This window comes from Aquila chrysaetos, chromosome 8 (genome assembly GCF_900496995.4).
Source record: "Aquila chrysaetos chrysaetos chromosome 8, bAquChr1.4, whole genome shotgun sequence".
Lineage (NCBI taxonomy): Eukaryota > Metazoa > Chordata > Aves > Accipitriformes > Accipitridae > Aquila > Aquila chrysaetos.
Genome location: NC_044011.1, coordinates 23,680,927 through 23,694,506, shown reverse-complemented (window position 1 = coordinate 23,694,506; position 13,580 = coordinate 23,680,927). Strand labels below are relative to the sequence as shown.

Sequence of the window (13,580 nt, the reverse complement as noted above, 5' to 3'; positions counted from 1 at the left end):
TCTCTACTTGAGGCATTAGCTGCTTCAGTGCCTCTCTTCTGTGTCGATTAGCACACACACATTGTCATTTTGGCTACCCACAAAGGAGCCTTACCAGCTTTGTGATGCTTTCAGTCTCACTTCTCAAATACAGAGAAGACAGTTCCAAAATCCTCTCCTTATTTTTCTTCTTATGTGGTATTTCTTTGCATCAGAACAGCCTGCCTGCATTAAGAGGTGCAACTGCACAGACAGGTATCAGTTGTTAACAGTCAAAGAACAAAAACGTTCAGAAAACCAGTTTATCTCAGCTCAGTCAGGTTCTTGATCTGCTCTGGACTCACCACACTGCACCAGAGTGCTCAGTGACATAAAACATATGTAACAAAGTCTGTATATAACTAAGTTTACAGAGGTTGGTTGTAGTGCAGGTGCTGCAGTGGTCAGGGAAGCACTCTCAACATCCAAAACAACTTATTTTTATAGCCACACTCCAGTAAAGTTTATGCAGCACTGTGGAAAAATTATAGTTTATTGTAACTGCAGCGTAGCTATGAAAGTAAGGGTTTTTTGGGATGTTCAAAGTCCTTTTCTACTGCATTGCATAATTTCATTGGGGAGCAATAGATTAGGTAACTTTTGGGAATCTTCCCTGCCCAACACAATTTGAGTAAAAAAGCTGCAGGCTTCCAAATAAATAAAAAATTGTACACCAGATGCAAAAATAACCTCTTAACAGTTTGGCCTATCATGCTGCTCAGCATGTGCTAACAATAGCTCCTGGCAGGCTTGTACTCTGGTTCCCTGTGCATGCCAGAGCCTGGCTGCAAGATAGATCTTTATTGCTAGTGCTATCCAGATCAAATCTAGCAAAGGTGTGCCTAGCCCTTGCCAAAGCTATACTTGCTGTACAAACACCTGAAGACAAAAGAAACACACTGAATTACCAGGGACTGGGGAAGAAAAATTCCTGCCAAGTCAAAGGACTTGTACAGGAATTGCTATGGGGAGATTTGGGGTTCTGCCTGTGTTTTCATCCCTTTGATACCTATAGCACCTGCTTCTTCTCAGGAGCTGAGCTGGTTTGCAGTGTGTTGCTCCCAGAAATGTCCTTCCTGAATGAATCCTTCCTGTAGCTTTATGGCACGTGTCAGTCATGCCCAAATACATGTTCGCAAGGCCTGTCCATACAGCAATAATTTCATAACCTGCAGATGTCAAGAACAAAGACAAAATAATAAAGCACACACCAGATTGAATGTGGTTAACTAAGTTGCTTTTAGTTTATTAATTTTACCCATATACATAGCTGATTTTGAAAACACCATGTGAAAGAGCCAGGACAAAGTATAACAAAATGGTATGGGAAAAGATTTCAATATTTAATGTGCCAGTGTAGCTACTGTGTTTTATACATACTTTACATTGAAAACCAAAACACCCACAGTTTTCAGGGGAAGTACACATTTTATTTTGAACTGGCAAATTTAGTTTATTAATATGTAAAAAAATAAATCTACAATAGCAACAGTGCAAACACATCAGAACTTGCATGGCATAGAGAACACAAATGAATAAAAATTATTATACAAAGGGCCCAATGTTTCCTATAGTACTGGCTGTGACACATACAACAAACAACAGGGTGAGGAATAAACTGCAATGTAAACAGGAAGATGAGCTGCATATTACTGGTTCTGTCTTGTATGGTCTCTCTATTTCAGGGGGTAAAGCTGTCATGCCTTGGATCTGCAATTAAAATAATAAAAGTGATCAGAGTTTTGTCACATAACTAGTTGGCAGCTTGCATGAGAATCTATTGTTAGTTTTGTACTGGGGTTGCAACTCTTACTGTGAAGACATCAGGCTTAGTAAAAATATTAATATATTGCACGCCAAATGATCAGCCAGTGTGCACATCCATTGTTCTCAGCTTGGGAACAGCCATACACACTGGCATCCTCTCCAGTAAAGCAAGGTTAGGCTTTTGTTTGTTGATTTGTACGGCCTTATTTTGCTTTGTGGGATTTTGGTTTTTGTTTTCATCTTTCTGGCAGATAAAAATGGAAGTTTACAGTGTTACAGTGCTATGGGGATATTGGATGGTATTTGAATGTATTCATTTGTACATACAGGGCTTACACTTGCATGTACAAGGCAGTTAATTGTGTACACATTTCATGGAATCAGAGAATGGTTGAGGTTGGAAGGGATCTCTTGAGGTAATCTGGTCCAACGTCCCTGCTCAAGCAAGGACACCTACAGCAGTGTCATATTTCTATATATTGAGCATTTTTTACTCTTCCCTTAGACCTCAGTGCAATTTTTATGGAGTTAGACATAAGTACCTGCCTGTCATGGTTTTGATGTGAAATTAGAGAGATCTGGGTACACTGCTTGGCTATGTTTTTCCTAAATATACTCCCTACATGTTAAAGAAAAGAAGCTCTGCAAAAAGCAAGCTCCTGGGCACAAACATTTTTGAATGCCCACCTGCACAGCATGTGCTTACTTTGATTCCCCCCCCCCCCCCACCATGTTGCAGTTATCCTGCACTGCAGAAAAAAAATAATCTAAATATTGACTTAATCTTAGCAAACACACAAAGCTAAAAGTGATCAAGGGACCATCCCTACAGAAGGATGAAAGTATTTTCAACTCGCTTCCTCTGCTTCAAGTTTTTTCCTTCTTGTAACAACTCACTGATTGTTTGGTCATTCAGGTTAAATCTGTTCTTGATTTTGATGAGGATGGCCAATTTAATGTAGTATCACTAATAAGGGAAAGAAAAGGAAAGAGTCCTAATCTTAGCTTTGATGAATATGCCCTAGTCATTTGAAATAGGAAACTATGATTAAAAGGAAGAACTAAGCACTCCCAGTTCCAATGAGCTCACTCTTTGACTACATTCTTTAAGTCATAAGTATTGTTCCTTCATCCTGTAAGATAAAGGGGAACAGCATTTTCCAGAAAGTGTACCTTTAAAAAAAAAAAAAAAAAAGAAAGAAGCCTAAGCCCTCTTAATAAAATTTCTGTGTGCTTTTCATCATCTTAACTTGCCCTCGGACCAACAGTCAGTGAAAGAGTGGCTACACAGCTGCTACTGGCCAGGAGTTGCAAAGGTCAAGAAGTTTAACCAAAATTGGTGAATAGTCACATGTAGTGTGAATAACTACTTGTCACAGAAGGTCTGCAGTGGGACAAATATTAGAAAAAAAACCAGAGCCTCTTTGATTACTTATAGCACACAGTATTTCATTGACATCCCATAGGCAGAACAGTCTGATCAATGTTGGAAAGACCCAAGAATGCTGCTGCAGGAAGGGCAATTTCTCCACCACCTGAAAGCACTGTGTGACCCGCTACAAGGCAGTGTGGGCTGTTTTGTGGGGTGAGGAGAATGAGGCAAAGGTCCTTTCCTAGGAATTATTTCACCAGTAGTATCTTGTATTAGCTCTGTTAGGCTGGCTTAAAATCACAGTAGGATATAAGCCAGTACAATGAAACAATGTACCCTTCTGAGCAGAAAACCTCAAAAAAGTAAAATGAAGTCTTGAATTTGGACCCTGTAAAGGAATTCAAGGAGCAATATATGTTTTTCAGCATCTCCTTCAGGAATGATACTACATGCACTAGTAGTTCTTTATAAACACACACAACACTAAAGATGACAGCTTTTCCCAGCAGTCCTGCTGAAACACCAGTAGACATTTAGAATAAATAATAACTTACTGGGGAATTATTTTTATCTTACAGTTTTTTTCATCAAGAGAATTGGGAAAGGAAAACTATAGAAGATAAAATCTTCCGAAGGTGCACAAAGAAAACAGCTGATCCAAATGCACTTTTTTTGGCCCGGTACTATAGACATCTTGAAGACACAAGACCAACAAAAAATGAAGATATATTGGAAGAGTACTTATATAACTTCAGGTAGTCTAGATGCCTGAGTTAAGCTAGATTCAAGGCTTCCTTATGCAGTCAATAAGCTTCCCCCTACAGAGTGACTCAGAGAAGAAATCTGATTTAGGGATTTTGAATCATCCATCACAATACCCTAACATAAGTCCCTGACAATGGAGGCAGCCAAGGGAAAATAGCTTTCTAACTTGGCCACCTAATCTAGACACATAGGGTTACTCTCTAATCAATCTCAGACACACTGAAAGACTCCATATTCCTATTACTGATCCCAAGTGCTGATCAAAGCTCCAACTTTTCTATTCTTTTTAAATACTTCTAGAACTCGAGTTAGGTGAAAGCATTGATAAAACATTCTCATAATTTGTTATTGTATGTAAATGTAATATAGCCATGTAAACAGTCTGCAGACATATAACCAAGTACTTACTTGTTGGCAATGAAGCACGGTAAATCACATTTATTTCATGGCATTGTTGCCTCCTTTTCAGCACTTACGACTTACCGACCATTCTGCATTGTCTGTTTTTGAACATCTCACATTCACTGGTAGTTTAAGCACAAGTTCATTATAGGAGAGACCCTCTGATCTGGACCATTTGAATTTGTTCATTGCATCCATAAAAGACAGGTTTTTATACTGCTTAGGACTCTTGATAATGAAAGGCCAAGTCCTAAAGAAAAATAAATAGATAAAGATTTAAAAAAAATAGCTAAATACCATCAAGTTGGAACTGATGAGGAAAAGCTTTTGAAGACTCTACTCAGAAAAACAAATGTACTATTAATAACATATATTATGCCTAACTCACATTCTCAGCTAAGTTCTCTGCTACTGAAAACTGATGCAGTTTCATTGATTTTAACAGGCTTACGAAAGTTTGTCAGCAGTTTAGGACTTGCTGCCAGATGCTTTTAGAAATGAAGGATTTTAAGTTAAAAAGAATTACATTGCTGTTCTCTGATCTACAAACTGAATACACAGGCAATACAAAACAGATCTTGTGTTGTAACTTCTCAAAAACCCAAAACAAAAGCCACACCCTCTACTAGGCTTGGCAAGCAGTGTTGCAAAGAAACATTTGCCATTAGAAAGCTGCTTCCAGATGGCTCTGCCAAGCTCTGGTCATAACTGGGATAATAGGTCAAAACTCAGCCTAGCCCAGGAGCTGCTCTAACATGCATTGGCTGGGAGCAGTGCCAAAAGATCAAATGAGAATAACTGGTGGTGTGGACATTGCCTTTTGGCATGTCCCTATATGCTGGCTGCAAGGGAACTTTTGGCCAGGGGTGGCATAGAGACCTGTTGCATTACTATGAGAGAGCTGACTATCTGCCTGCATCTGGGAATCTTCCCCATGAACAAGTGGGGCCAATCCCATTTCCCACTAGCCAAAAATGTGGAAAGGGAAGGAATGAGATTTCTTGTCTTTCATTTAGTACAGAAAATGCAAAAAAACCCAACCAACCATGAAGGAAAATAAAAATAAAAAAACCCAACAAAAAATACCAACCCAAAAACTCAGCTAAAAAAAACTTTTTCCATTGTTTTTGCTTTCTCCTTGTTTGACTATACTGAGATGAATGGAAACAACATGGTGGACGGATCAAGTTTTTAAAAACAGAAAGTCCAGTACAGCTAGTGGAAGAATGAAAGTAGCTAAAACTTTATCTAAGTAACCTGATTAATACTTTGGTTGGAGCATGAGTTACCTTTTCAAAGCACTTTAGACAGATCTGTGTTAGCTTGCAGTAGACTGTCTCCCACTTGCTTTGGGTAAAGTGCTGCCTATGCCAAAGTTCTGCTCTACTCAACATCTAGGCACAGAGGACATAATTTTAGTCAAGCACCTATTTTGCACTATTGTGGCCCAACGGCTTTCATCTCAGCTCCTCATGATTTATACCACTGTTTGTGCCACCAGGCTGGGGAAAAAAAAAGTTTTAAAGTGAGCCACAGTGCCTTGATCCTGCTTCCAGTTTGCCTTCATGTGTAAGTCGAGAGACTTTAGAGGAGTCAGTGAAGCAATTCCAGTGTAAGACTGACACGAGAGATGAGTATCAGGTCACATATCCTTAGGCTGACAGAGCTTAATGAAACAAGAATTGTGGATTAGGTCATAAATACTAGGGGCATTAATAATCTCTTCTTCTAATTACTATTCCATTTGCGGCAGACTGTCTGCATACTTACTCTATTCAAAACATCTTTATTTCCCCAGGCCAAATGTGCATTTTTTCCTTAAGTACAGTTATCATGAATGAACACTCAAGAGAGCATACATTTGTTAGAATATTTTCTTTCTAAGCTCAGAAAGACTCTTTTAGCTAGGACTGATTTAGAAACTGTGTTCTCTCTGTATTAAAAAAGATTGTAAATAGAAATAGTGTGGAAAATGAAGTAGACATTGATTGCATTGTGACTTTCTTCAAGCTCTTCTGTCTTGGATATAAATTTCAGAACTAAGACCAGTAAGCCTGTACATCAATTTACTTTGCAATAATAGTTTTATATGGCTTTGTTAAGATAAACTGTATATGGAAAGACAACTTTTAAAATGTAAATGTGATGACACACTATTAACCTATCCATTTTATTTAAAAATCTTACTATTACCTTAGTTTAGTGCAACTAACAATACAAATGTAATTTAACTTTCACCACTAATAGTGCATTCTACTTTCTATTGTTTGATTATTTTTCTGCATTTCATTCATTTGGGAACTTTCCTCTTTAGACTATTCTCACTCTGTTTACAATCACTTCCACTGCTGATCTGCTATTGAGATGCTTTAATTTTAATCACTATAAGGAACACTTAAAAACTGAAATATGCTATTCATTGATTTTTATATATTCACACACATTTATCCTGTCTATAGTGGGCTTCCTCCCACCTCCTACCAAAATTTAAATTTTATGTTGGATCCTGGAAATCAGTCTTGCTCTTAGTGAGCATTATCACTGTACAGGTCATCCCACTGACATTAAAGGGCAGAAAAGCCAGATCCAACAACACACTGGGAAGCATTTTGTTCTTGCCAAGGACTCTCATGATGAAGGACAGCAAGACTTCTGCTGACTTACTGGAAAACTCTAATACCTTGTTTAAAATTCACCAGCCTGTGGTTTACCCCAGTGGTCAGATGCCAACTGAATTGCATGGATCTTCATGGTGGTTATTATAGATCCCGAGTTGCCTAAATGGTAACAGCCCCTACCCTCGCCATTCACAGAGGGGATATTTAATGTTTGTGGAGCACTGAAGTAGACAGATGTTACAACAAAACGATATCACCCCTTTTGAGCTGAGCAGTAGGCCAACGTTCAGATACTTATGGATTATTTTTATTAGGAAGAAAAAACTGATGAATAAGCTAGGGGGTTTTCTTTCTGACATGGATTTACATCTCAAAAATGTGCAGTGTCCTGCTTCTCTGAACAGTAGGAGTCCAAGACTCAGGAGAGTATCTTTGCACAGAATTGCAAGCCCCTGCTGCTAACAGTTCACCTAAAAAGCTCTTTTCTTCCTCTTGGCTAGATTCCTACCACTGGTTCCATGTTTTTCTCTCTACTTACCTTGAATGTCATCCTCTGACCTGTTATTCTTTCAAAGACTCCATTCTCTCATTTCTCTCCACCATGGTGCTTATCTACCATTTATCTTTTACTATGAACAATTTCATATTCTCTCAATCCCTCAATTTCCTTTCTAACATACACCTTCTTCCCCTTTTGCACATTTTTGTCGGTGTCACCAAGACAGCGTTAAGCTCTATATGTAAGCAACAGTTCTAGGATCTTGTTGCACTAGAATTATGTGCAGAATTATGTGCTGCATTATGAAATGCAGCAGAATTATTGACAACAAACCTACCCATGCTCCCAAACTACTTTTTCAAAAGTATCTCTATATATGTGAAACACTGATATATTTTAATAAATTGATAGATTTGAAACATTGATATGCCATTGATACATAGTCTTTTTACAGAAGGTTGTGGTGAAAAAAAGCCTGCTGTGAGAAATAGTATTTCTTTAGCAGAAGAAACTGCTTTTTTATTTAAAAAAAAAAAAAAAGGCAAAATAATTTGGCAGGAGAAATAAGTAGCAGCACAGCATATTGACCAAAGAGAAGTAGCATGAGTGACCCTGCAACATGTTGCACTACCAGAAAGAAATAAAGGTCGTATAAAAATGACCCTATAATCCCACAGACAGAAATAGAGGTGCTACACATGTTCATAAACATTTTACTTGCCTGACTGGTCTATAGATTTCCTTAACACCAATGAACTGGAGCTGTTCCATTATATCTGGAATACTTGCACATCGGGTGAGGTTGATTCTTGGGTAATAGAGCAGATACGACAGGCACATTTCATTCCTGGTGCTCAGACCACCCTGAAAATGGGATTTTTCTTTTAATCAAGATAGCATTGGAATCCCCCAGATAAAAAACACTGATTAGCATTTATATGCTAATGAAACGTATATCAGGAGGCCCAATTCAACAGGTTTATCTTGCACATTAGGTTATCAAGTAGCAAGAAGTTATTACATAATTAATTACAAAATACACTGCAAGTTCAAGCAATAGCTCCCAAGTTTAAAAGATGTCAGAAAGAACATCAATAAAATAAGACTCCTATTATGTTGAAGGGTACTATCTGAGAAGTTCAGGTTTATTTTCAGTTGTCTCCAAGGTACTTATATCTACCATGTTTCAGAAAAAGGGCTTCAAACTGGAGCAGATGTAGAAAAAAATCTCCTAGGATAATTAGTCTGTTTAATAAGAAATTACATGAGCTTTGTCTAGTAAAACAGAGGCCAGGATGGAATATGTATCTGTATGGACTCTCCTTGTAAGTAAATATGCAGGTAAAGAGTAAGAAAGAAAAGTGTTATTTAAGTTAACAGATAATGTTGACTCAAGAACAAATGAGCATTAACTACAAAATAATTAGAGTAAGATTTTTAGCTAGCAGAAGAAACAGACGTTGAGAGCCATGGGGCAAACAACTAATTTAGAATTAATCTTGGTAAATATGGACAAGATTATGAGCTGCACATTCCTAAATCCCATGCGGGAACAGTTCCACAAATCTCACAGAACCACAGGAATAGGAATGGAGAAGACAAAACGTGTGAACCAAGGGCCAAGAGCTAGTGGCGTCCCCACACAGGAAAATAGGATGAAAACACAAAAGCCTTCATTCCCACTCTTTTGCTTTTCTTTATATACCTACTGCATGCGCATACACGCAAGCCATGATTCAGGGAGAGGTATCCCTGTGCTCTCTGGATGCCGGCAACAGGTCTTCCCTGCCGAACAGAAACCCCTCAGGTCTCACCTCCCAGAGGTCTGGATCCAGCCACTCCAGAGGAAGCGGAATCAGCCCCTGGCGAAGGCTGGGTGCCGGCAGCTACATCCCTCCCATAAACATAGTGGGTCTGGCATCACTCTCTGGTTTCGCAGCCAGCTGGCACAGTCCGGCTCATGTCCCAACAACCAAATTTGCTTCACCTCCAAAACGCAGTGGCCACGTTGCAACGGACAGTGCCTGGCCTCTGCTAACCCAAAAAGCTGCATCTGGGAGACCATGCGCTGCAGTCCGAAGGGGATGCTCACCCCCTGGCCATGGCCCTGCCTTGTCCGCTGCCACGGACACGCACTCGGGGCTGTGGCACAGCCACTCCTCATGCCTTCGGCAAAGGCGCACAGGTACAGCGCGGGCTCCTCCTGCACCGCCCCAGGGGCAGCAGCTCTTCGGGAGGGTCCCTGCCGCTGGAAAACCCACCGCATGAAAGAAAGGTAATGTGCAGAGGCTCACTGTGCCCAGCCTCCTCCTCCTCCCAGCCCAAAGGACCTGCATCCTGCCTGGATTCTATGTTAGGCACAAAAGCAAGTGGTCCCATCTTGGTCATGGCATAAGTAAAAATCAATACGTAAGAACTGGTAATTACAAATTTGGGGAAAAATGCCTAGCAAGTTCAGAAAAATAATTCATTAGAATATGCAGAACTTGCATGTTAATACATGTTATGAAGAAAGCACTCCTTATACTAGCAAATTCTGATTTTTAAAGGTCTTTTATGACCTGCCTTGCTTATTTTTATAAACTAGTCATACGAATGCCTTATGCAAGAGATCAGACTGTGATCATAATCGTCCTGATGACTTTTAAACCTAAGAATCTATGAGAGGAAAGATAATATGTAATTACATGCACACAGGCATTAGCAAGTAAGTTCACACTTTTTAATAGCATTTTATGAAAAAGATTTTAGTCCCCAATATTATCTGTGTACTTATTTTGATCCATTAAAACTTTTCTTACCCATGTCATGCGAATTCGGTCCACAGTACTGTAGTGACATTCTGTGATTAAATTATCCCCCTGAAACACAAGATTTAGGAAGTTCACAGTTCTGAAGTTTATCAACACCAGCTTCAGGTAACCACAGATGACAGCAAACACTTAAGAAATAAAGATCAGAGCAGTGGATACGACTTTTTGAAAGAGCAAAGGATTAGGTAATTGGCATATGATAAGGCCTTGGCACTTAGCATTCATATTATCCCAGATCCTCAGGGATCCCCCGTGGATTTAAACGGAGTCTTAATAAAAGTCTTGTCTTTCTTTTTTAAATAGCAATGGAGGTGCCCAGTTATAATCCTATTTTCAGGAAAATTGTATATGTAGATGATGTATACGCATGGTTCTTGCTCCAAAATTCATCCAGTGCTACTTTGGATAGCTTTCCCCAGGCTAATTTATCCTGCCAACTTCAATAGAAATACTTGCCAAATGAGGAAAAGAAGGTTTTCCACATCACAATAACAACTATTTATCTGCCAAGCCTGGGAGTAGAGGAGTGGCAGTGGCAGGCAAAAACTTAACTACATTGACAGATATGTATGGGAAAGGCTGAATACTTACCTTCTCAAATACATACAATTAACTTTTTGCTGTCTTAAACTGATCTAACAGTTTGGTACTACCTTTATTCCCTGTACCTAATCAAATACAAATCTCAAAATCACCATGATAATCAAGTGGAAATTAAAATATTGAAAAACATAGCCAGACGTTAAAAATCTGATATTTTGGGGCAACTTCTTATCACAGGGATGCCAGAGGTCTATTTGCTTTGGTTCACTTTTTTGTATTGTCATCTTCCCTTATCACTCATTGTATTAATATTCCCTGAAAAAAATCATATCACCGTTCAAAGGTTGAGAATTTCTCCTTCCCTGCAGGCTGTCTCATTGCCAGATCAATGCTAGCACTAACTGTACTCTGGGCTGCTGGAAGAAGGTGTGTCAGCCTTGCGTTGCCCAAATGGAGACAGAGCTTTCTGAAGCAGCGTGAACTGGCACAGCTTCGCTGCTCCCAGGGGGAATATGCTGGTTCCCACCAGTGAGGTCCCTGGTTCTCGTGGCTTATGGACTGGGTAACATTCACTAAAAGTGTTCCTTCCGTGAGATTAGATCTTTTGTTTCCGAATTCAGAAGAGAGTGTCACTATGCGAAGAAAACAAATAACCTGGACTCCGCAAGCGGAAAGGAGGATACACCTTTGGAAGAGCTTGCAGAAGGAGAGAATAACAAGAACTTATATGAAAATTTTTAATATTATTAGTTAATTGATTAGACTGTGGTCTGAATTACACCAGATGATATATGTAAAGCTGTACAGGTAGTTTTGCATAAGATGAAAACAATAAAAGGCATGAAAAGGGCTCACTTCAGAGATAGAATTCCAGCTTCTTCTCAAGCAGTCTTTTTTAAGTTACTGATACTATCAAATACCTCTTTCAGTCTTTCTGCTGTCTACTCCCTTTTGTTCTTGAATTTTAAGAGGCCTTTCTCTATAATCTGCATGGATTTTCCTAAAAATTTTACAGGCTTTCTTTGCAAGCCTGTCATCTTCTGCCAGCTCTCTTCCTAAACCCTTCAACACTTCTTTCCTGGAGGAGGTAACACCAGTTTGTCTTTGAAGTCCCTGTGGAGTACAGGCAGTTGGACTTCAAAGAGCACCTGAACATCCAGGTTTTGCTGTAGAAATTAAATTAGAAAGTTAGCATTTTAGATTCTTGCCTTTAAAGAACAAATATCAGTCTCCCAGTGTGGGAGAAGAGACGTAAGAGAGAAAGGGACTTGAAGAGAAGCTTGGAAGTTTAAACCATGGGGGTCCTGACCATACTTGAAGTTCAGTCATTGCGATGATCTTTTCATCTCCCTTTCCCTTACTGGCTCCAATCATAAACAAAATCCAGTTGTTTGATATTTTGCATCTGACCAATTCCATCAAGTAACCACGGGCTTGTTCACATGCACCGGGACAAGCACATCCCCAGCTGCTCTGCTGGCCGGATCTGGAGCACCCAACCTTTGCAGCACTAAACTTCCTGTCCTGAGGCCAAAGCTTCAAAAACAGATGCCGGCTGGAACTAGCAAAAGATGAGTGGATAATTTTTAAATGAGCGACTCATCCAGAAAAATACAGACTCTTTTCATGCAGTACCTATGGATAGCTACTGCTTTACAATATAATTGTAGTTGGGATTTTTCTAAAAGTTATATCACATTATTCTCACAAGAACAGAAGGTAGAATTGCATGATTTCTTCTTCCAAAGAGTTTTGTTTACTAGTGAAACCTCACGTGGAACATGAGCATGGAGTTTTACTCCCAACAACAAATAAAAATGTGAAACAAACAGAAGACTTGGCTGATTTGTAGACATATTTGCAAGGCTGGATACTTCCTGTGTGCAAATACTCAGGATGTGCTACTTGGTTCCAACTGCTCCATAAAGCTCCATAAAGCCATGTGGTGGCATTCCCGTTCTTCAGCTGGCTGGATGCATAGCCAGGCGCACATGTGACTTTATAATCTGCTTTGTTCAAACATTTATGATAGTAAAGTTCAAATCAAGTAACTGTGGACACCAAACACACCCAAAGAATAGCTTGAATTGATGGGCCAAGCCAGTTCTGTATTGAATTGGGTGGACACTCCTGAGACTGCAACTTTAATATATTAGTCACTCTGCGATAAGTGGAAAAATTAACAAAACATTCAAGAATTCTATGATTCTATGATAAGAAATTCTGTAGCAAAATTAATCCTAAATGTGAGTAAATGTTAGGCACACAATCTCCTAAGCACTTTCAGGGAAAGAATTAAGAGTGTCATACTGGCAAGATGGTTCGTTCTTCTCTCAGATACTGAAACTCCTGGAAGTTGAAGTCAAACTCATCGTCATAAGCAAGCAGCTTCTGCTCCTCGCCATTGTGGAAGTGGCGCATCCTGATAGCTCTGCCAGCAAGATGAGCATGAAGAAGTACCGCAAACACATGAATCCCAGCAGGTCTCTCAGCACCTAGAGCCTGGCCAGGGGAAACCAACACCATCTGTGCCCAGATGCAATGTAACAATGTGATGCAATGTACAGAGTGAAAATATATTAATAAATGCATTTTACATTCCCTCAGTTTACAGCAAAATTCAGTCTGGTGCCAAAACAAATCCATATGTGAAATTAAGGTTTTATATGCAAAAAAGGCTAGGTCTTTTTCTGTGATTTTTTTTTTTTTTTTTTAAATAAAAATGTCTTTTTACTCCTAATGCACACACCTTTACGAAAAGCAACCAAACTGCCAATAATTCT

General features: G+C 39.3%; 1 protein-coding gene across 1 annotated transcript in view; it reads right to left on the bottom strand.

The window, feature by feature from the left end:
* Positions 1 to 1,238: 1,238 nt before the first annotated feature.
* The window catches only part of MOXD1 (monooxygenase DBH like 1), a 51,213-nt gene continuing 38,871 nt past the window's right edge, over positions 1,239 to 13,580 (bottom strand). Inside the window, exons 8-12 of the mRNA XM_030023390.1 lie at positions 13,108 to 13,299; positions 10,243 to 10,302; positions 8,163 to 8,305; positions 4,406 to 4,574; positions 1,239 to 1,728 (exon numbers count right to left, since the gene is read on the bottom strand). Of these exons, the coding sequence (XP_029879250.1) occupies positions 1,564 to 1,728; positions 4,406 to 4,574; positions 8,163 to 8,305; positions 10,243 to 10,302; positions 13,108 to 13,299 (729 nt within the window). The 3' untranslated portion in view covers positions 1,239 to 1,563. The remainder of the gene's footprint in view (positions 1,729 to 4,405; positions 4,575 to 8,162; positions 8,306 to 10,242; positions 10,303 to 13,107; positions 13,300 to 13,580) is intronic.